Consider the following 22492-nt stretch of genomic DNA (forward strand, 5'->3'; position numbering starts at 1 on the left):
AACCTCATCGGTCAGGCCATTTAGGCTGTGCTTCTCCTGCTCCCTTCTGGGGAACAGCACACCAGCCAGGCTCCCTTGAGCCCCACATGCCCCCCGCCCCCCTCCCCCTGCACCTGCTCCCTGACCCCGCCTCCCACCCCAAGGACAGAGCTCCTCACTCTTTCTCCCTGCAGGCCTTGCGCTCTCCGATCTGATCCAGAAATACTTCGTGTCACCCACACTGTTCCGAGTGATCCGCCTGGCCCGGATCGGGCGTGTCCTGCGGCTGATCCGGGGGGCCAAGGGCATCCGGACTCTGCTCTTTGCCCTCATGATGTCTTTGCCTGCCCTCTTCAACATTGGCCTCCTCCTCTTTCTCGTAATGTTTATCTACTCCATCTTCGGCATGTCCAACTTTGCCTATGTCAAGAAGGAGTCGGGCATCGATGACATGTTCAACTTTGAGACCTTTGGCAACAGCATCATCTGTCTCTTTGAGATCACCACATCAGCCGGCTGGGATGGGCTCCTGAACCCCATACTCAACAGTGGGCCCCCCGACTGTGACCCAACACTGGAGAACCCGGGCACCAGCGTCAGGGGTGACTGTGGCAACCCTTCCATTGGCATCTGCTTCTTCTGCAGCTACATCATCATCTCCTTCCTCATCGTGGTCAACATGTACATTGCCATCATCCTGGAGAACTTCAACGTGGCCACCGAGGAGAGCAGCGAGCCCCTCAGCGAGGACGATTTCGAGATGTTCTATGAGACGTGGGAGAAGTTTGACCCCGATGCCACGCAGTTCATCGACTATAGCCGCCTCTCGGACTTTGTAGACACCCTGCAGGAGCCACTGAGGATCGCCAAGCCCAACAAGATCAAGCTCATCACGCTGGACCTACCCATGGTGCCGGGGGACAAAATTCACTGCCTGGACATCCTCTTTGCCCTCACCAAGGAGGTCCTAGGCGACTCTGGGGAAATGGACGCTCTCAAGGAGACCATGGAGGAGAAGTTCATGGCAGCCAACCCCTCCAAGGTCTCCTATGAGCCCATCACCACCACCCTCAAGAGGAAGCACGAGGAGGTGTGTGCCATCAAGATCCAGAGGGCCTACCGCCGGCACCTGCTCCAGCGCACGGTGAAGCAGGCATCCTACATGTACCGCCACGGCCAGGATGGCGGTGGGGACGGTGGCCCCGAGAAGGAGGGCCTGATTGCCACCACCATGAGCAGGATGTATGGCCAAGAGAATGGGAACAGCAGCGTGCCGGGCACGGGTGAGGACAGGGGCTCAACGGGGGACTCCGGATCGGCCATTGGGCTCACACCCATCAGCCCCTCTGATGCTGCCCTCCCTCCCTCCCCACCCCTGGGGCAGACAGTGCGCCCGGGGGTCAAAGAGTCTCTCGTCTAATAGCAGCAGCGAGGTGGCCCGCTGAGCCTGGCACAGCCCCCCCAAAACCCTCATGGTGCCTGCTCACTGAGGGAGCAGGCTTTGAGTCTGCAGCTGATCGGCTCCCTGGCTGGGACAGGATTTGGCCACACTGGGGCTGACCCCCCAGGCCGTGGAAAATGGGAACTGCACTCGGAGACCACCCTGGGCCTGAGGCTCTCCCCGCGTCCATGGTTTCTCATTTCAAGTTGCTCTCACCTCCTCATGGGCCCTGCTGCCTCTCCTCTTGGGGGAGGTCAGAACATCAGAAATCTCTGCCCCCCACATTGGGGAGGAGTCAGCCTACAGTGGAGGGATGAGCTGCGCTCCTCCACCAGAGTCTTAAGGGCTATAGGCCTCTCCCGAGGAAGTGGCTCAAGCCCCTCAGGCCTCTCCCGGATAAAGATGTCTTAACCTCAGTGGGAGCAGACTCCTGACCCAGAGCCTACCAGCCCTCCCCTGCCTGGGATACAGCTACGTCCTTCCAGACCACAAGTTAACTGGAGAAGAGAAATGTCACTGGTCCACAAGTGGTTCCCTGAGTCTGGTTGGCCACTGGATCCTGATGCATCTGGCTGGGGTTGTGGCCCCTGAAACCATGCCCTGCTTTGTCCATTGTGCAGCCCCTGGCTCCCCCGGCTGTCCCCTGGGGGAAGAGCAGGAGGGAGGGTTCCCCTCAAGAATGATCTTCTTCTAGGAAGCATGGAGGGTTGACAGAGGTGGGGTCCCGCCAGCTGCATCACTGCCCTGGAGGCTTCCCTGGCCAGAGCACCCAGACCTGGGGCAAGGGCAGGGACCCTGGAGCCTGGGGGTAGGTTTCTGTTCCCTCCCTCCTGCTTTAGCACCACAGGGTCTCTGTAGCCTCAGCCAGCCTCCAGATCCCCTCAGCCCCTGCCACACCCCTCTCTCCGTCCCTCCTCATCCTCCTCTCCCCATCCTCAAAGTGATCCTAAGAGTGTTGTCCTTGAGCCCGTGTTAGATTTCAACACCGGGATGTGCGCAGCTCCCCTGGCTCGGGCCCAACCTTCCAACTTCCTGCTGCCTGGTGTTATTGGCACCACTGGTCCGGGCATGGCCACGCCAGGCCTTTTCGGCTCCCGGAGAACAGATGGAGGCTGAGCTCAGAGGAGGCATGGAGACACCTCAGGCATCACTGGATTTACTCACTTGTGCGTGTGCCTTGGGTCTGCTTCATGCCTGTGTGTACAGCTGTGTGTGCATTCGAGTCCTCAAAGCACTGTGTCCTGCCCCCGCGTGTGTGTGTTGTCTGTAGTGTCCGCGTGCCCCTGTAGTGTGACGAGTGTGCGCGTGTGTGTGTCCTGTGTAGTCCTGTCCATGGGGTGTGCCTGTGCTGTGAGTGTGTGAATGAGTGTGAACGTGCATGGTGAGATTTGCACGTTGAGTCCCTGTTGGCCTTAGTTCCTCTTCTCTTTCTTGTTTCTTGTGAACAGTTTGATTAAAACTCAGGAAGCAGCAAAACCTCCAAAACAATGTGGCTGTGGGTGTGGGTCTGTGTATGTGTGTGTGTGTGCGCGCGTGTGCGTGTGCCCACAGGCTGGAGCCTCTCTTTCTGTCTGCCTGACTCTCTGCCTCCTGGCCAGCCACTGTCCCTTCCTCCTATTCCCTTCATCACACCCACTGCCTCAGCCCCGCTCCCTGTCTCTTGCCTGTGTCCTCCATGGAAGGAAGCCCCATTCCTACCTTCCCACAACCGTCTGTCTCTTCCTTCAGAAGATGCATCCTAGAGAGGGCAGCCTCCTCCCTGACCAGTACCCTGTCCCCTGCCCTTCCCCCAAACTGGAGTGTCCCCAAGAGCCTCCGCATCTGTTGAACTGGATATTCACCCAAAGACTGCATGGAGACTACAGAGACCACCCCGCCCCTGGCCCTGACCTGTGGCCCCCGTCCACACCTACGCCCATCCCCACTCTGTCCGGGTGGGAACAGACCCAAGCCAGGCTCCTTTGTACAGTTCTTATAATAAACCTGCCACCCCTCAACCCTCCCCCACCCCCCAATCCCCGTGCCTCACCTGCACGCTTCTTCCTTCTGCACCTCCTTGTGCGGATGTTGACAGGGTCTGAGGGCTGCAAGAGGCAAGAAGGGCTGGTGGGGATTGGAGCCAAAATGGGGAGGACTTGGGGAGCCTCAATGTGGGTAGAGGGCAAGATAAGGAGGGCCCCAACTCCCTTTCTGGCGCAGTCCGGCTCTCTCCTGACCTCCTCCAAAAGGAGACTTGGACTTTGAAAATTAATAAAGGGAAACCTCACTAAAATGGAGTCGGGAGGTTCAGCAGGAGGATTTCTCAGTTTCCATCATTTCTCATCAATTGCAGACCCATTGGGAAGAAATGGACCTTGCATGTACCTACTATTTTACTGTCTGGCAGGGGAAGGAAAGACTTTCCTCCTCCCCGGCAACAGCCCAGCCAATGACAGACACTCACAACTCAGCCAATAAGAAGTCACCATACTTCCAACTCCCACTTCACTCCAATGGACTTTTCGTTTACAGCAGCCTTCCCAGTCTCCCCTTTCCTCTATAAAGGAGCCTGTCTTCCTCCTTGGGGCGGTGCCTCCAGTTTTACCCGGTTTGCTTGTGTGGTGTGGCAATTCTCTGCTTTCCTGAATTAAGCCGTCTTTTGCCAGTAAGATAACTGGCAGTTTTATTTTTAAGGTTACAGCTCCAACCTCTTATCAGGAGGCCAGGAGAGGTCAGGGGGCGTGGGCCCCTCTCCAACAGGCAGCGCCGCAGTCCCTCCCCCACCCATGATGGTGCCCAGGAAATGGTACTCGGACCCAGTAGCCCCAGCCCCTCCTCTCTGGAAGCCCCCTTCACTTCTCTGCGCCCCCAGAGGCCCCAAGGTGCCTGAGGGACCCATGGTGTGAACACTCCCTCCCCACAGTTAGGGATACTGTCTGCAGAGGACCTGACCTCTGAACTCTGACCTCAGAGAGCCCAGGGTCCCCTGGACCTGTGATAATGAGTAATATGACATAGTGAGCTAAGTCCGCAAGCCTGGTGAGTGAAATACAATTTTATATATAATTTTGTTTTGTACAACTTGATTCCTAACGTCCAAAGCTTTATTTGCACAAATGAGGAAACACTTAGTACTTTACAATATTTCTCTTAGGACCCTCTTTTCCTGGGTCCTAAGGTTACATGGACCCTGTGCTGGCTGGGGAGGCCACCCTGATGTCCCTCCGCCATATTCCTAAGGCCCCTTCCCTCCTTGCTATGCTCTATGCTTGGGGAGAGGGGTTCAGCATCTCTGTAGGGTTCTGAGCCCTTAACCAGGGTACTGACCTCACTCCCTGGGTTGGGGGTGCTCCTTCCCAATCTAAGTTTCTCCATACTGTGCCTGGGGCTTCTCCAGCTCCAAGGACAGGAGAGCTAACAAGGAGCCCTGACCCACTGTTCCCCTGAGCCTTGAATAGTGGAGGAAAAAAGGCAAAATACTAGATGAAAAGCACAAGCTAATATTTCAAAGTCCTCCCCTCCATCAGCTATCAGCTGGCCCCAGTGCCTTTGCAATTGCCCCCTGGGGTGGGGTGGGACCACTCCTCAATGAGAACTGCCAGGTTCTGGCAGGGTCGGCTTTCTGGCTGGTACCCTGCAGGGTCAGGAATCAAACCTGGGTCTGCTTTCTGGCTGGTAGGCTGCAGGGTCAGGAATCAAACCCACCTCCTTCTTAGCCAGTGGGCCTCCACCCTCTGCCCACAAAACAGCAAGCCCAGCAGAGCCAGGCAGAGTGGACTGAGGGGGAGAGGCACTGGTCTGAGCCCCTCCTTCCAAACTGAGACTCTGCCCTCTCTCACCCTCTCCAGCAGTGCTGGGGGTCCCTGACCTCTTGCTTACTCCAATTCCTAAGCCTCTTGTCCCCTCTCTCTCCACCCCCATCTCTTGTCTCAATGCTGCCTTCCTGGAAAGCAGAGGTGGAGGTGGCCAAGTGTCGGGTATGCAGCCCAGGGTAGCTGGGGACAGAGGCAGGAATGGGCTTATGGGGCCTCCTGTTCCAGGAAAGAAAAGGCGTCACGACCCCAGATAGAGCTCTGTGCTGTTGTCATCGGAGAAGGAACAGCACAGCCCCAGCTGTGACAAATAACCCCACAGGCGGTGGGGGCCCCACTGCTTCCACCCACTCCTGAAAATGGATCCCTGCCAGGCATGAATGGGAATGAAGTCCAAAGAACACATCTGCATGCCAGCCCACAGGGGATGGGGGTGTGTGGATGTGTTTGGAAAATGCCATCTGCCCCCCAACCTCCGTGCTCCCCTGTAGTCACCCTGGGCCCTCGGCCCAGCTCCTGAGCAGAGTCCACACCAGGCAGCCCAGGCAACACGCAGTGTGAGCAGTCACGTGCACATACACACGGGTGTACCCCAACCCTTCCCCGATCATCTTCCCAAATTTGGGGCTGCACTAGGTCTGAAGCTAACCAAGGTCTCCCTTGTGAGGAAGTATTTTGCTAAAGGAAAAAACCCCTGGATTTCCCCCATTCCTCTGGGGGTGGGGTCTCCAACCAACTACCCCCACCCCCTCACTGCCCCCACACAAGGGGCCTGTGGTCCCCAGGCTGACCTCAGGTGATGTTTATATTCCTGGGCTGTTTGTTCTGTGAACTGAACATCTGACACCTTTTCAGAGAAATGTTGTTGGCTTGTTGGGTTTTTTTTTCCATTTGGAACATCTGGAAACAGCGAGAACATCTGGGGACTGCGAGGAACGAGTTGTTCTTGGATGAAAGCTTAACCCTTCTGTCCCTGTTTTCTATAGCTCTGGTCCTGGCTGGCACTCCTTTGCAGTGGCCCGTACCGTCCAGGTAAGGCCTGTAGCAACCAGGACTGAGGGGGCACCACCCAGACCCCTGCCTTTCTCATTGCCAACCCTGGGGCATGGAGCAGGTCCACATCTCTCTGAACCCAAACAGACCCTCTGGTAACATAGGCTGTTTGAAAAATGGAGGGTGGCAGGAGAACGAGATGTAGACAGAGGACACATAGGCTTCAGCCTCTTTCTTCCCCTCCTGGGAGTTGGGAGAAGAGAGGGATTGAGAGGACAAGAGAGAAAAGGGGGGAGACATAAAACTAAGAGTGAGCTCAGCTGCAGGGCTGAGCTTATATATGAGGTATGCAAGCCTGCCTTGTGTGGCTGTGCAGGTTGTACACTGCACAAGGGCAGCCCCGGCCCCCAAGGTGCCAAAGTTGTGTATGACCCAGGGACATAAAAACAGAAACTCAGACAAGTTTCTGAACACTGTGGTTCCATCCACCCCTCTACTGACTGGCAAGATAAAGCCAGAGAGCCTTCAAGTGTCAGAACCTGGAGCTTTCCCCACACTAGTCTCTTGTCCGCCCCCCCCCCCCCAGACCTGGGAGCTTTGGACAACTCTCTGGGAGTCCCCTGACTGCTGAGTGGTGGGTTTTTTCTAAGCTCTCTCTACCTAAGTCCACCCCCTCTTGCAGCTTCTAGCAAATTCTCTCACCAAGTGAAGGAGGGAGGCTTCTTGCCAGGATCTGGACTATGTCTTCTCCCAAGTAGCTACCACATCTAGCTCTTGCTCAAGAACCTCTGTGGCTCCCTTCCTCCCCAGGGTCAAATCTTCATCAATCCCCACCATGGCTGCCTACACTCCAACTGAGAGGCCGCACTCTGGGCCCTCTGGGAACCTGGGCTAGGCATGTAGCAATCCTCCCCCAGCACCACTGCTCCATTTTTCCTTGGTGCCTCTTTTCCTGCAGAGTGCTGGCTGTCCCAGAGCCGAGGAGCTGTGCTCACATTCACCCACAGGCCCCAGATGTGTTCAGCTAAGGGTCTGGGAACCTAGACTATGCAATGGAAGCCTGGGGACCCCAGGACATGACCGTCAGTGGGGTGGGGACACAGGGAGGGAAGCACAAGCTGCCCTCGGGAGACTTGGCAGCCCTTGCCTCCAAGGGTCATCCACTGTGGTGTCCTTTGAGCCTTAGCTGCACAGCTGACAAGAGAGCCCAGCCCTCCCCCAGGGTCCCGAGAGAGTTGGTGCCTCCCCTGGGTCCCAATTTGCATGGCAGGAAGGGGCCTGGTGGGGAAGAGGCAGGGAGGGGACAGGCTGCAGCCCAGGCAGTTACACGTTTCCCACCCAGAAGTGTCTGTCCTAGTCACCAGCTTGGAGTCTGAAGTGGATTGGTGACCATGGCCGGGCTGGTGCTGTCTCCCGTGCCCAGCAACTGTCTGGTGTTGCTGCTGCTGCTTTCAGGTACGCCCCCCCCCACCCCCCAAACGAGGCCCACGGGTTTCACTCTCTGTCACTGGCTGTTTGGTTGTTTCTACCCTTCTGTGTCCTGCTCTCTCCAACCTCCCCATTCTGTCTCTCACGCTTTCTGCCTCCTGCCTCTCTCGGACTGCCGTGGGGCCTGGGTCTGTGGGGATACCATGCTGATGGGCTCAGGAGTCTGTGGTCCCAGTCCCTCTCCTGCTTGGAGGGTGTCAGGCTGAGCTGGGGTGAGCGGTTGGGAAGGAAGAGAGGAGTATGGTTTACCCCCAGTCCCCAGAGAGCATTGTGTGTGGGAAGGTGGGGTACACAGGAGAGGCGCTGCCCCCAACCAGACCCTGGGATGTGCACATTCCAGAAATGGTCCCCTGGTCTGGAAGACAGGACAGTCCTCCAGTTATGACTTTCCTCCGATTTCATCTAGGTGCCTGCTCAAGGCCAGCCAACAGGCCAAAGGCAAAAGGGGGACTTGGAGGTGGATTTCTGGTGACTTCCCCACTCCAGTCTCTCCAGAGCGGTGCCAGGGAGGGCTCAGAGGTCTTGACCTTGATGTCCTGGGAGGAGGAAGTGGGTCTAGGAATGCAGGGGGCCGCAGGGGTGGGGCAGCCAGTTTCCAGTGGGGAGCCCTGAGCCAGCCCCGCCTACTTCCTCCCACCCAGCAGGTGCGCTCGCAGCCAAAACAGAAGACAAGTACCGGGATCCCAAAGGTCAGTAACTTCCCCTGCCCCTTATGGGGCAAGTATGTGTGTGTCCAGTGCTGGTTCCTGTCCCAGGGGCTGTCCCATAGCTGCCCCTGTGCCCTTGTCCCCCTGGATCTCCCCAGCCAGGACACCCATCTCTAGGCTACCTTAGGGTCTCCATCTCAGATGGCGGGCTCCGAGGGCCCCCCCAGCACCCCTCCTGCCATCTCTCACCCTCATTAGGCTAAGTGCTCCAGTCCCAGCAGCTAAGGGGTATGGCTTAACCCAGGGTGAAGGGGGGAAGCCAGCGGGAATTGTACTGAGGACTCAGGCTGGGTCTGTCTAGTTGGGGAGTTGGCTTCAGCAGGGGAAGGAGCCTGTAACCTTAGGGGCTCTGACAGGTCACAGGGCCTCTGAGGTTCCCAGGGGCCCCTCACTGGGAACACTGGGAATGATGCAGGAGAGGGGTTCTTGGAGCAGGTGGGTGGGGAGAGCTTGCCAAGCTGAGAAAGAAGGTTTAGGAATCAGAAAGTGGGAGCACCAGGCCAGGTGGGGGGCCGTCCTATGGGCCTCTGGGCCCCAGTGAGTGAGGCCCAGATCATGCTGCCATATGGGCATGGAAAGGTGTAGGAAGGTTCTAAAGCCCTTCTAAAGGAAAATCAACTGTTGAGGTGGGGGCAGTCGGAAAGGGGCGGGACCCAGTGGTTTGGCCTGTAGCCACTCATGTGGCCCAGCTCCCACACACCCCTGCCTCATGACTGTCCCACACCCAGGAGCAGACGAGGGGGAGCGCTGAGCCAGGGGAGTGCCACAAGGGGAGGGGCCCACAGTGGGGCTGGCAGCGAGGAAGACACACCGCAGGGTGCTGACCACCACCCCCCCCCCCCACCCCGGCCTTGGCACCCTCAGGAAGCACTTGCTCCGGCATCCGGCAGAACCCACGCTTCATAGCCCGGAAAAGGGGCTCCACGGTGGAAATCAGGTGCTACACTGATGAGCCGGGGACCGTGAGCTGGCTCCGGAAGCGGGAGATGGACTTGGAGCCCAAGCTGCTGCTGAAAGAGGGCGACATACTGCAGACCCGGAATGACACCTTCGCCACGCTCACCATCAAAGGCATCCATTCCCAGCACAGCGGCATCTACATCTGCCAGCAGGAGTGCCCAAAGGGGTTCCTGAGCAAGGGCTGCAGCACTGAACTGCGAGTCATGGGTGTGTTTGGGGCCTGTCCTCCCACCAGGGTCGGACAGGGGGCCTCGGGGCCACGGAGCCTTTGGAGAGCCATCCACACCCCGGCCCAGACTCCCACTGGTTGGGGGGCCACACTGTGAAGGTGGCCACGGCCGTAGATCTCCCAGGAGAGCCACTGAGGAGGTCCTGAGGGGCGTAGGCCCAAGGAGGGGGGCCCCCAGCCTCACCGCCCCCCCTCACGGCCCGACCGCCCCTGCCACCTCCCCACAGGGTTAAGCACCTTGGCACAGCTGAAGCGGAGGAACACACTAAAAGATGGCATCATCATGATCCAGACACTGCTCATCATCCTTTTCATCATCGTGCCCATCTTCCTGCTGTTGGACAAGGTGACCACAGCGGCTGGGGTGGGGGCGGCCCTGGGACAGGCCAGACGTGGGCAGGCTCTCCATCTCCCCAGCCCTGGAGCCCACCCATTGACTCGTCTCTGCAGTCTCACCTTCGTCCATTCAGTTCTGAGTGCTCCTCACCCCCTCACCCCTCACCCCTGGCCCCCAACCCCTCACCCCAGCCCCGTCTCCCCGGCCCTCCCCAGCCTGGCCCTGTTGCGGATGGGGTGGGGGGCAGCTAACGCTCTGTTCTCCATCCCCTGCCCCGCCAGGATGACGGCAAGGCTGGGATGGATGAAGACCACACCTACGAGGTAAGGCAGAGGGGGACCCCGCGACGCTGAGGGCAGTGGGGTGGTTGGCGACACCGTCCGCTGGTGTGGTCAGAGGGGAGTCAAGGCCTGAGCACCATCCTGTGTTTCCAGGGCCTGAACATCGACCAGACGGCCACTTATGAGGACATAGTGACTCTGCGGACAGGAGAGGTGAAATGGTCAGTCGGGGAGCACCCAGGTCAAGAGTGAGGGGCCGGCCCTCCCCACGCCCCTGGGCCCCGCCAGCCGGGCCTGCATTGACTGTGTGAGAGCCGCCTCCAGCTCCCAGCTCGTCCCCTCTCCCCTGGACCTCAGCCAGCCTTCGAAGCTGGCCCACCGCATCTGCCTGGCCCCCCGCCCTGGCGCCTGGTCCCCAGCTCTTGCCACAGAGACTGGAGCAGAAGGGCTGTAGGGCCGGGCAGTGATTTGGAATGGGGAGTTCTCTGGGGATAGACTGGACCCAGACTTCTGGGGGTGCTGTGTGGGGATCCAGCCCACGTTCAGAATGGGGAAGGCAGAGGCTTGTCTGGAACCTGCGAATGGACTCAGGCAGACCAGCTTCCTGCAGAGCCCAGGAAAAGCCATGGGCCCTCCCACTTGGCCACAGATGGGCCACAGAGGGCTACATGCGTCTCCCACACTCTTCCTCCCTCTCGCTCCCTCTCTCACCGGCTCCTCCCTCTCCCAACCCAGGGGGCTCCCAGCCGTGATCCCATTCTCCCATGGAATAAACAGTGTGTCGAGAAACCACACACAGGCTTGTGACATCTATGGGTATGGGGTGGGCTAGCGTATCTCTCTGGGCACAAGTGTTTGGGCCTCTAGGCCCTGTAGGGTGCGGGAGAGGATGACTGCCATGGGTCTCATGGACCTCTCCTGGGCTCACTAGGGCTTCTCTCTGAAAGTCTGCCTGGGGTCTGCAGTTACGCCCTTCTGGCTCTCCCTAGCTGGGCCCAGATGGGAGAAAGGCTGGTAGCCCTTTTTGGCAGAGACGCCTTCATCCTGCATTCCCTCTAGCCCTCAAGCAGCACTTGGGTCCTGCTCTTGAGGGCAGGGGGTCTCAGCCTTGAAGGAGCTTGCCCTCGCCCACCCATCCCAATCCTACTGTCCATGAAGGCCTCCATCTGCGAGAAGTCCTCTGAAATACCCCCCGTCCCTGCCCAAGCCCCGTTTGTGCGTCGCGCTGCCTATGTTGGCCTTTGTTCTCCAGTTAAACTACTCCCCACCACACCTGAAAGTTTTGTTTTTAAGTTTGACCCAGAGCCATGCAAGAGAGAGAGAGATCCCTAAAGAGAGAGGCTTTGTGGTGGTGAAGTTTGGGGGGTCCTTAGGTGATTCCTTCAGCCTTTCCCAGCAACACATCAGAGGCCCCCTAAGGCCCCAACGCCCCTACAAAAAGATCCCTAGGGCCCTACAAACTAGGACCCCAATCTGCCATCCACAGGAGTAACTGGGAACAGTTCCCAGCTAGGAGCTTAAGAGCAGTGAACCTCCGCGTGCAAAGCCAGGTGTCACTCAGCTTCCTGTTGACTTCGGGGGACCCGGAGACACCTCTTTGCCACTCATGCTCTGGATTCAGGCCAGAGAAATCCCTGCCCCCAGGGAAGTGCCAATTTAACTGGAGAAGCAAGACCAGCATGTGGGAACCAGTAAGAATACCCACCAGTTGTTACCAGCTTCCCCCACTCCACCACGTCCCTGGACCTGCAGCGGGGGCGGGGCTGGGGGGCTAAGGTTCCCGCACGTGGGGTTCCCAACACTCCGTGTATGCTTGGCTCAGTGGCGCTCCCCAGGAGCCATGCTGGGCAAGGCCTCCGTGGCCTCCAGGTGGCCCAAGGAAAATGGTTTGTTTTGGCATCTGCCTCCTCTGAGCTGGAGCCCTTCCTCTCCTGCTGCTTTGCATAGTGGCACTAATTCTGTCCTCCTGCCTCCGCCAGGGACCCTAGCAGCCGGGCTGGGGGTGGGAGGGTGTCTTCACTTCTCCCCCCAGCCGGGTCTCCCCTGACCTGGGGCTGCCCTGAGTCTAGGACTGGCCCTGGCTTTACCAAAAGACCAATACTTTTGAATCACTGAGTTTTCCTAACATTTGGCAGTGCTGTTGGCAGAGAAGGATTTGAGCCGTAAGCTCTGCCTCCTTCCCCAGACACCCTAGAGGGTATTCGCCCTCATGGTTATGATGTAGAAACCCTCCCTGGTCTCTTTGCCTTTTTTTTTTTTCTTTGTTTTTGTTTTTGTTTTTCTGTTTTAGGGGCTTATGCTCTGGCTATGGTTCTATCTAGCTTCGGAGCCCCCAGTACTGACTAAGGCAATGCAGATGAAGCCGCATGAGGCTGCTGGGGGTGATGAACGTCTCAGGTCTCAGTTGCTTTATCTGTAGAATGGGAATCGTAAAAACTTGTCTCAGGGCAAGTTTTTGTCAGGAACCACATGCTGATCTGTTTTTAAGAAAAAACCTTGTCGTACAGTTAAACTGACTTTGTTTTCTTTCAGTGTACAGTTTGATGAATTTTATCATTTGTGCAGACTGATATAACACGCACCTCCCACTGCAATCCGGATACGGAACATGAACCAAAATCTTTTGTTGGGCCCCTAAGATACTTACATAATGAGAACCTCTGAAATGCCAATAAAATTGTATCGGACAACCCCACGTTCATGTACATAATCTTGCACGAGCCCCGCTGTAACCCTGGAAGGGGGCAGCATCATCGCCATCTGATAAATGAGCTAATCAAGGTTCAAGGAGATAACAGTGGGCCAAACCCAGAGCTCCTGGGGCACGGGACACCTTCTGATGCCAGGCCCAGCGTTCTTCCCAGTCCCTCGCCGCTGCCTCCCTTGGAGGAGTGTGCAGTATGGAGACACTGAGGAGGAAGTGAAGAAGGAGGAGAACCAGGGAGGAGAGAATCCTGGGGCAACATTGGCCATCTGCAGACACTTCCCATTGTTCTCAGGTTCCAGCACATGGGGACATGAAACCTAGCCGGGCTGGAGTTGGCGCCATGGGGCCATCCTTCCGGGGACCCGCTCTGGCCGGGTCCCCCAGGCCTCCCCTTCCACAGAACACAGCCCTGAGGCGCCTTGGTGGGCACAAGCCCCACTGCCCACTGGGGGAATCCAGCCGGGTCCCTCGGGGCCCCGCTATAAGCATAGGCTGGTTCCTTCTTCGTTCTAGCTTGACTTCCGGCCCCTTCGATGCAGGTGCTGCCAGGCTGGGGGTGCTCTGACCTGAGGGTTGGGTGTTTTTTCCAGCAGAATCAGAGGTGAGAGAAAAACAAAACAAAATGTCAAAAAGCTGCCGCTGTGTGGGTGTCGCCGGTAGGTAGTGTTGGAGTCTCGGGCAGGGGTCTGAATCTTCTGCGAAGGGGCTTCAAAAGGCCATCATGGAACTCGGGGTTTGGGATTCCCAGATTCCGTCTGTGAGGGTTCTGCACTTTAGATGACCCTCGGGGTTGGATTCAGGTCCCGTGTCTGTGAAATTCCCGGGTGTGTCTGGCTCCCCACGGCACTCCTGGTTCCGGCACCCTCAGAATCTGCTGGGGACTCCATCGCAAACAAAAACAAAGCAATGCCAAACCTTCTACTTGGGATACCTCAGTGGCCCCTCCAACTCCAAAGTCTTTACTTGGAAACCTAGATGATTCCGAAGAGCACAAAAATTAACCAGCGTTACATCCCAAGTTCAGAGCATAGTTTGTTAAAGCACATTTCGATGGATCCTAGTGCATTTCTTAAATTAAAAAGAAAATAATAAAGATCTCTTTCTCTCTTACCGAACCCCACTTTTTTTCGGGGTGGGAGGGCAGGGAGGAGTGGTCCTGGATGCCTCCGGAGGACCCGCTTAGGGCTCAGGCTCTGTAAGTCATGAGTCCGTGTAGAATATTTGTGTGTACTTGTGATCAGCATGGGCATACTGCCTTGTCTATTTTTTTCATTCAAGTTTTCTCATGCATGTGGTGCTGTGCACTGTTAGATCTTGTACTTTTTATGATTTTTTTTTTTTTTTGTACTTAGATTCTCTCTAAGGAGGACACAGAGACACAAGCTGGCCTCCCTGACCAAGTCGGGGCGGGGGGTATTTGCATTCTTCCCTTGGCATTGTCCCCGCCTCTGCTCACTCCACCTAGCACGTGCTGCTTGAGTTCCTGACTCTGGGACTGTGCCCTCTATCCATTGCCCCTTCTTCCCAGGGTTTGCTCTCTCCTATCTTAGCTGTTTCCTTCATGGCATTTTTCACAATGTGAAATTTCCTGGTATATTTTGCCATTACATATTATGTGTTTGCTCTTGCCTCTCTTCCCCTTAGACTGTAAGCTCCAGCAGAGAAAGAACCGTGCCTTTTGTTCATCTGGGTATGCCCATCTGCCGGGTATGCTATCTAGCACATAGAGCGATGACTACTTCTAGAACCAGCTAGTATGTGAAGAATGAGTGAATGAATGAATAGATAAAAGGCAAGAATCCACCCTCAAAGGGTTTACAGTCCCACAAGGGGCATAAAATGTCCATAAATAAGCACTGAATCAGGTTAAAGGAGTCAGAGGTGATTTCCAATTAAAGGCACCAATCAGGAAAGCACCCCAGAGTTCCCACAGCTGCTGGACACACCTGGGTACTCACTACTACTTTTTCTTTCTTTTTTATTTTATTTTTTTAAGATTTTATTTGTTTGAGAGAGTGAGAGAGAGAGAGAGAGAGCAGGGAGAGGGGCAGAGGGCGAAGCAGACTCCCTGCTGAGCAGGGAGCCCTACATGGGTCTTGATCCCAGGACCCTGGGATCATGACCTGAGCCAAAGGCAGTTGCCCAACCAACTGAGCCACCCAGGCACCCTTTCACTACTTCTTTTTCCAGAGGACTGTCTTCCTGGGGAATAATCCCCAAAGTGGACATTCATAGGGCCAGCTACAGAGGCTGTGAGGCACTCGCAGATGGTTCAGAGGTTCTCAGCCAGGGTAAACAGCCCTCTTATCAGCCCACAGGAGTGCCTACACCTATCCTATGCCCCACCTTCCAACCCCTCCAAGGCCCTTCCTCCATGCTTGAGCCCTGTGGCAAACCCAAGGGTCCAATGAGATAAAGGAAGTGAAAACATGATGCACACTGAAACGTGCAATTCACATGTGAAGGATGATGTGATTTGGTTCATTAAATCGGGTTACATCGAGTTGTTTTTTTCTGCAGCTTTTCTTGGTGTCAGTGGACCTCATTCTGGGGTGAAGCTCTTTCCGTTCAGTTCCCCCCAGCTTCACTGAACATCTTCTGAGCAGGGACTTGACCCTCCTCTGTTAGCTTTGTGCTGAGGAAAGTTCTGTCCATGCATGGCAGTGCCCCTGTCTTTCCAGGATGAGGGTTCTAAAGAGTCCCATGTGGTGGGAAGATGGGGGCCTTGGACAGCTGTCACTTAGGAGCTAAGAGACCGTGGGCAAACTTCAGTATTTCTTTGAGTCTGAGTGTCTTTGTCTGAAATGGGCGTCCCGCTCGCATCAGCCAGGACAGAGCCTGGCACATCATGGGCACTCAGAAATGTTGTTCTCCTTCCCCGACTCCCCTGAGGAAGCCTTTGGGAACCCCCACATAATATTCTCTAGAGACCTTAACCCAATGCGGAATGATTGACGTGGTCCTGGGACTCATGCTGGAAGCAAAGAGGAGGTGGAGTTACGTCCCAGGGACAATCCCAGCGTCTGGCCTCAAGAAAAGCAGCACCGAGTTCGCGGTGGGAAATGCGGACCTCAAGTGACCAAGGTGGCGGGAGTGGAAAGAACTGCCACCCGTCCCTCTGAGGCTGTCCCTGAGCCAGCAGTAAGTATGACTCCAAAAAATGACTCCAGACCTCATGGATTGAACCTCAGAGGGATTCCTGAAGCCTGAAAGAAGTCACTTTCAGATCAAGAGCCGATCTGTAAGCTTCCACAATAGGTTCAGAAAACCCCAGATTTCAAATCTGAAAATATGAAGGGCTTCCAAACACTGAATTTCATGGATTCCAAGATGATGGGCAATTCATCTTGAGCCTTTTGAGGCTGACCCCAGAGATGCTAATCACAGCCTCTTCCCACTAGCCACCACACGGAGGCCATGGTTCTATGTCTCTGAACATGGAGAAGCCAGGGGTCTGGCCCCGTGGTGCTCCAAGAAAGGGTGGGTGACTCCCCAGCACTGGAGGGAAAATCTCTAGTCTACCTCCACACCCTTCCATTCTAGCTGCCACTGTGGTAACCCCAATGGGGCATCCTCAGGGACCTCCAGAGTCCTGTGAGCCAGTCTAGTTCTGGGGTCAATGGAAGTGGGTTTGGTGAGAAGAGAAGGTCCAGTTCCCTGATCTGGCTGGTTCCATCTGTTCTTCCATCTCCACCTGAGGAGAACCTTAGCCACACCTCCCTTGTACTCATCTTGTGTGGTTCTTGAGCAGTCCCCAACTTGGGCTCCTGTACCCTCACTCCCTAAGGGAGGCCTGAGGCCTCACCATGGTCCACAGTTCACATACAAGTTCCCCCACCATTAGCTAGAAACTGGTCATGAAGGGTTCCACATCCGTCCTCCACAAAGAGGGAAGGGGCAGGCAGAAAGCTGTGTGGAGCTCCGAGAACTTCCTCCATTTTGCTCCTGGCCCCTCCTCTGTAGTAGAGCTGCAGGAAGAGCAGAGAGCCTTTCCCATGCCCCCCTCTTCCTCAGGCCTACATCTTCAATGACAGATTGGTCCTCCCTCATCCCTGCCTAGGGAAGAGCTCTGTGCGTCCCAGTGCCTTCCCCAGCAGACAATGAATCAGGGCACAGTTGGGCGATGATTCTGGAATGATGGGAGAAAAGGAAGTGTATCCTAAAAGTGGGAGGTGGCAAGAGGCCAGCACTTGCATCCTGGACCACAAGGGTGTGGCTTTTCAACATTGGTTGCCAACACCATAGCCAACGACCTTTAGAAGGGTTTACTGGTTCATTTGTTTATTTTCCCACAGGGCAAGTGCTAGATGTTCTTAGACTCAAGAGGTGGAAGGTGTACAGGGAGGGAAATTCCCGCTCTTAGTCCTGGGGGTGATCTGATGCTGGTGGCCTGCCGAGGCCACAATGTCCCCACGCCCTGGCCTGGAGGCTGAAAGGTGACTGTCCTACCCAGCCTTCCCAGCCGCCGCCTTCTACGGCTACCTGGTCTCCAACATGCACCCCATGTCTGGCCCAGTCTTGCGTGGGATATGAGGGACCACAGCCCGCCTCATGGCAGAGGACAAAGTGAAGCAAAGGGATCCTCGTGATGAGGGGCGGGATCTCCGTTTTTGTTTTTGTTTTTTTAAGATTTTACTTATTCATTTGATAGAGAGAGGGAACACAAGCAGGGGGAATGGGAGAGGGAGAAGCAGGCTTCCCTCTGAGCAGGAACCTGATGCGGGGCTCGATCCCAGGACCCTGGCTGGGCTCATTACCTGAGCCGAAGGCAGATGCTTAACCGACTGAGCCACCCAGGTGCCCCAGGATCTCTGTTTTGAGAGACATTTAAAAGATACACTAACTAAGTGGCCCACCCAGTCTGCTCGGGAGAAAGGGTTTGGGATGATCAACAGGGGAAGAGGAAGGTTTGGGAGGTCAACTTTGGCTGAAGTAGCTGGCGAGAGCAAGCCTCTCTGAGCCTCAGTCAGCTCCTCTGTAAAATGGGGAGGCAATAATTCCGCCTTCCCAAGATGGTCATGAGGGTCAAACAGGTCACAACGTGAAGAGTTCTATACAAATATTAAAGGAGAAGGAGGACCGGGAGGTAACTGAGGTAACTGGAGAGAGCATCTTTGGGGGGTGCTGTACCCGAAGTTCCCAGTATGGGGACGAGACCCAAGCTCTCAAGGGCTCTTCCGAACTGGAGATCCTCTGGCGGTGGCTGGGTTGGGTGGGGGGGTGGAGGGGGGAAGCCCCAGGAGCCTGGGTCTGTCCCTGGCACTTCTCTTCTTGGTTTGCATCTCTATAGCATGTTTGAGGAGCTGGGGGGGAGGTTATGACTCGCCCCAGTCACCTAGAGGTGTCCCTGCTTCAGGAAAACGGGGTGGAGGCAGGGGCAGACAGTGTGGGGCCGGGGCCCTCTGGAGGTCCGCGTTCAGCACCACCTGCCTCAGGCCAGACCCAGTGGTCCGATGGCGGGAAAGGGGGCGGGGGGATGGTGACAGCAGCAGAGGTGGAACCTGGGGCTGAATTGTACCCAGAAACCCCAGGATCCTGGGCTGTTCTGGGCGCCCTTTCCCCAAATACACGCTCTCCCTGGTGGACAGAGGGCAGCTGTGCAGGGAGGAGGAATAGGAACAGAGGGGGAGGTACAGCCCTCACAGCACACCTGGCCTACACGGCCCCCCATTCGGGGACTGGCTGGGTCCGCCTCCCCTGGGCAGACCACCCCATGATGGTGCCCTACCACATCGCACCTGCCACCTGCCCCTGGAAATGAGGACAGATTGGGTGGTCTCTGCAGCCGAGACCCTGTGTGCACAGTCCTCAGGGCCGGCGACGGTGGAGAGGCGGAAATGCCAGGGCCGGCCTGGGGGACATGACCCCGAGAAGAGCGGGAACAGGACAAGAGGGAGGAGGCTCTAAATTATCCATCAGCACAGACCGGCCACTGGCCCAATGCATAAATGTATAGAGAAAATAGGTGGGGGCAGAGGGGGAGAGAGAAGGGACCAGGGTATAAAAAGGGCCCGCAAGGGACCGATTCCAGGATCCCAGCACCCAGCTCCCCAAAGCGCTCAGGGTCCTGTGGACAGCTCACCTGGCTGCAATGGCTGCTGGTAAGTCCCCTTGGCCTTGGCATGTACTGAGGGGCAAGGGAGGGCTGGGGTGGGGGGCCTGCCAATGGTTGGGGCGCTAACCCTGGGCTCTGGGGCTGTTGGAGGGGAGAAGAGAGGGCTCTGCCCAGATGTTTGGCCAAGTGTTAAATGTTCTCAGCCCCTGGGGGCAGGGGAAGGGCTGGCAGGAAACGGGCATCTCGTTGTCTGGGCCCCAGCCTTGCCCTCTGTGTCCCTCTGTGTGCAGGTCCCCGGAACTCCATGCTCCTGGTGTTCGCCCTGCTCTGCCTGCCCTGGCCTCAGGAGGTGGGCGCCTTCCCGGCCATGCCGTTGTCCAGCCTGTTTGCCAACGCCGTGCTCCGGGCCCAGCACCTGCACCAGCTGGCTGCCGACACCTACAAAGACTTTGTAAGCTTCCCAGGAATGGGTGCTGGGGGTGGGGCAGGAAGGGGTGACTTTCCCCCAACCCCTGGAATGCAAGGGGGTGGAAACCGAGGAGCGAAGAGGTTGTCCCCTGAGCACACACGGAGGGGGCCTCCGAGTCAGGCAGTGAGGAGGACCTGGGCATCCTTCCTCCAGGAGCGGGCGTACATCCCCGAGGGCCAGAGGTACTCCATCCAGAACGCGCAGGCCGCCTTCTGCTTCTCGGAGACCATCCCGGCGCCCACCGGCAAGGACGAGGCCCAGCAGAGATCCGTGAGTGGCCCAGGGCGGGCCGGCGGGCCTCCTTCCAAGAAGGGGGCTCCTGCTCTCTGCAGGAGTCGGGCCCCTGGGGCAGAGGGCGGCCGGGGGAGGCCCCCCAGGGCCGAGGCCAGCGGGCCCACCACCCCCTCCACCCGCAGGACGTGGAGCTGCTCCGCTTCTCGCTGCTGCTCATCCAGTCGTGGCTGGGGCCCGTGCAGTTCCTCAGCAGGGTCTTCACCAACAGCCTGGTGTTCGGCACCTCGGACCGAGTCTACGAGAAGCTGAAGGACCTGGAGGAAGGCATCCAAGCGCTGATGCGGGTGCGGAGGGCGCCGCGGGTCCCCTCCCCTGGGCCTGCTGGCCCCGCTGGTTCTGACGAGGGGCGGGGGGGGGGGGTCTTGCAGGGGCTGGGAGACGGCGCCCCTTCCTGTAGAGCAAGCAGTCCGACCTTGACCCCTGAGAACGCTTACTCGGTTCCTCCCGGGAATCCTCCATTCCCTTCTCGGAGCCCTGGAGGGGAGGGCCGCTGGCGGTTGGGGGACAGGGAAGGAGCAGCGGGCGACGCCTGGGCCTCTCTGTCCCTCCTCCCCTTGGGCAGGAGCTGGAAGACGGCAGCCCCCGGGCCGGGCAGATCCTGAAGCAAACCTACGACAAGTTTGACACAAACCTGCGCAGCGACGACGCGCTGCTCAAGAACTATGGGCTGCTCTCCTGCTTCAAGAAGGACTTGCACAAGGCCGAGACGTATCTGCGGGTCATGAAGTGTCGCCGCTTCGTGGAAAGCAGCTGTGCCTTCTAGTTGCCGGGCTTTCCTTTCACCCCGTCCCCACAGCCTCCCCTGACCCTGGAAAGGGCCTCTCCCGGTGTCCACTGTGCTTTCCTAATAAAATGAAATTGCATCACAGCGTCTGAGTGGGCGTCATGCTATCTCGCGGGGCAAGTGGCTGGCTGGGAAGACAACCGTTGGCATCCTGTGGGGTCTGCGGGGGAGGATCACTGACCCCATTCTCCCTGGGCTAAAAAGAAACTGACACGTTCACTCCTGTCCATGGCGCATCAAGTCCCCTGCCCAGGCCCCAGGCCCCAGGCCCCAGCTCACTGGGCAACCACAGGTCAGGAGCACCCCCATAAATTCCCTGGAGACGCTCTTCCCTCCCCCATGGGCACCACAACACCAAATCTAGCCCCCAAGAGCGGGAAGACATGGAAAGCAAGGCAAGCTGTTAAGTACAGAAGCAAAATGCCCCAACATGGGAGAAAACAACAAGAGAAATCAGAATTACTTTTGTGCAGAAAGTCTAAGATGAAGACACAGTTAGACCCTGCCACTCTTGGGAAGCGGGAACGATGCAAAACAGCTTTAGAATATTCGGGATCTGAATGGTGGCAAGGAAGTGGAGGAAAGACACTAAATCAGGGTTGCAAATTAAGTACCAGTGGGGGCCAGGTAGATAATTATGAAAGTAAGGAGGGCTGGGCGTGAAGGGGTAAGTCCTAACTGACACTCCACTTCCGCATCAGGGGTACAGCCCAGATCACAGGGACCAGAGCAACCTGAAGAATTCAGACCCCAGTGAAGTTGGGGGCCTAGCCAGACTTTGCCCCATTTAGAACCACGGGGCAAGGTTGTTATTTTTAAAACACACAGGACATACAGACTTTCATGTGAAATCTGATTTTTAAAACATCAGTGACTAATTCACATTAAAAAAATTTTTAAAATATTTTATTTATTTTAGAGAGAGCATGTGTGAATGGGGTGGGGGGAGCAGAAGGAGAGTCAGGGAAGGGGAAAGATCTCAAGCAGACTGGGCACTGAGCCGGAAGTGAGACTCGGGGCTCGATCTCACAACCCTGAGATCATGACCTGAGCCGAAACCAAGAGTTGGACACTTAACTGAATGAGCCACCCAGGCGCACCCATATTGAAAACACTTTTAAGGGCAAAAATGAACCCAAACTTATTTGCTCTTCAAGCTGTCAGTGCGTAATTTGTTCTAAGGGTAGTGGATTGGGATAACTTGTGAAAGAATGAATCAGAAATATTTGGACTTGAATTTAGGCTCATGAGTAGATTCCTTAACCTCTCTGGGACCCAGTTTTCTCACCTATAAAATGAATGATAACAAATTGCCTTGCAAGGCTGTGTTAGGATTAGGTAAAATGATGTTTCTACAGTGTTGACACATTACAGCCCTCATGAAATTGCTGCTCTTTTACACTGAATTTTGGAGTGTTCCATATTTTCTGAGGGAATGTTTAAATACTTGTTATCAAATCAAATTCTGTTTTGCTGATAGCTTCTCAACTGGTTCTTATTTCCACATGAACTTACAAAGAATGAAGTCTTTGGTCACCTAAACACCTTCGCTAAGTAGTACCCTACAAATCAATACTTAGATGCTCAGAGGAACTCTAGTATCCAAGTATGATTTTGCAAAATCAACAATTCTTTTATAACACAATAGTCAGTGTCCTAATTAATCTTTATGAAAAGTTCAAATCTGTGTAAGCTATGATGGATTTTCTTTAGAACAAGACCCACCTGTATTCATTTTGGATATTTTACATTTAGTAAGTTCTTGGGGAATGGTTGAAAGATGGAATTATCAGAACCCCAAGCTCCACTTCTTAACTCAGAAACCATTCTTCTGCCATAAATCATTATTTTATTGTCTTGCTTAAAATCATGGACTTTGGGGGTAGGAAAGGATTCATAGGTAACCCTAATTCATTCTAATTTAGGAACTCTTATTCCATAGCATCGCTTAGAGATAGTACTCATTGTGTAGCACTA

At 56.0% G+C, this 22492-nt stretch overlaps 3 protein-coding genes across 5 annotated transcripts in view; all 3 read left to right on the top strand.

Moving 5' to 3' along the window:
* Positions 1 to 4302, top strand: part of SCN4A (sodium voltage-gated channel alpha subunit 4) — a 43301-nt gene extending 38999 nt beyond the window's left edge. Inside the window, exon 25 of the mRNA XM_059147479.1 lies at positions 174 to 4302. Within this exon, the coding sequence (XP_059003462.1) occupies positions 174 to 1399 (1226 nt within the window). The 3' untranslated portion in view covers positions 1400 to 4302. The remainder of the gene's footprint in view (positions 1 to 173) is intronic.
* A 3199-nt stretch (positions 4303 to 7501) lies between these two features.
* CD79B (CD79b molecule) lies at positions 7502 to 11000 on the top strand. Of its 2 annotated transcripts, none has more exons than XM_059149355.1 (6): positions 7502 to 7659; positions 8334 to 8381; positions 9264 to 9566; positions 9816 to 9934; positions 10207 to 10248; positions 10360 to 11000. In XM_059149355.1, exons 1-6 carry the CDS (start codon positions 7596 to 7598, stop codon positions 10456 to 10458), a joined length of 675 nt encoding a protein of 224 aa, XP_059005338.1. In that variant the 5' UTR covers positions 7502 to 7595; the 3' UTR covers positions 10459 to 11000. The 2 variants fall into 2 exon arrangements, with proteins under 2 accessions (XP_059005338.1, XP_059005339.1); XM_059149356.1 differs by having other exon boundaries at positions 7504 to 7659; positions 8337 to 8381.
* An 8202-nt stretch (positions 11001 to 19202) lies between these two features.
* Positions 19203 to 20517, top strand: LOC131816042 (somatotropin). Of its 2 annotated transcripts, XM_059148360.1 has the most exons (4): positions 19203 to 19419; positions 19591 to 19707; positions 19854 to 20015; positions 20294 to 20517. In XM_059148360.1, exons 1-4 carry the CDS (start codon positions 19273 to 19275, stop codon positions 20492 to 20494), a joined length of 627 nt encoding a protein of 208 aa, XP_059004343.1. In that variant the 5' UTR covers positions 19203 to 19272; the 3' UTR covers positions 20495 to 20517. The 2 variants fall into 2 exon arrangements, with proteins under 2 accessions (XP_059004343.1, XP_059004344.1); XM_059148361.1 differs by lacking the exon at positions 19591 to 19707.
* Positions 20518 to 22492: the final 1975 nt, after the last annotated feature.

Source organism: Mustela lutreola, chromosome 15 (genome assembly GCF_030435805.1).
Source record: "Mustela lutreola isolate mMusLut2 chromosome 15, mMusLut2.pri, whole genome shotgun sequence".
Taxonomy (NCBI): domain Eukaryota; kingdom Metazoa; phylum Chordata; class Mammalia; order Carnivora; family Mustelidae; genus Mustela; species Mustela lutreola.

Coding starts and splice junctions, on each gene's coding strand:
- CD79B (XM_059149355.1), top strand. CDS start 7,596: ATGGCCGGGCTGGTGCTGTCTCCCGTGCCCAGCAACTGTCTGGTGTTG. Junction 9,935..10,206: donor TCTTCCTGCTGTTGGACAAG/GTGACCACAGCG, acceptor CTGCCCCGCCAG/GATGACGGCAAGGCTGGGAT. Junction 10,249..10,359: donor ATGAAGACCACACCTACGAG/GTAAGGCAGAGG, acceptor CTGTGTTTCCAG/GGCCTGAACATCGACCAGAC.
- LOC131816042 (XM_059148360.1), top strand. CDS start 19,273: ATGCTCCTGGTGTTCGCCCTGCTCTGCCTGCCCTGGCCTCAGGAGGTG. Junction 19,420..19,590: donor CCGACACCTACAAAGACTTT/GTAAGCTTCCCA, acceptor TCCTTCCTCCAG/GAGCGGGCGTACATCCCCGA. Junction 20,016..20,293: donor GCATCCAAGCGCTGATGCGG/GTGCGGAGGGCG, acceptor CCCCTTGGGCAG/GAGCTGGAAGACGGCAGCCC.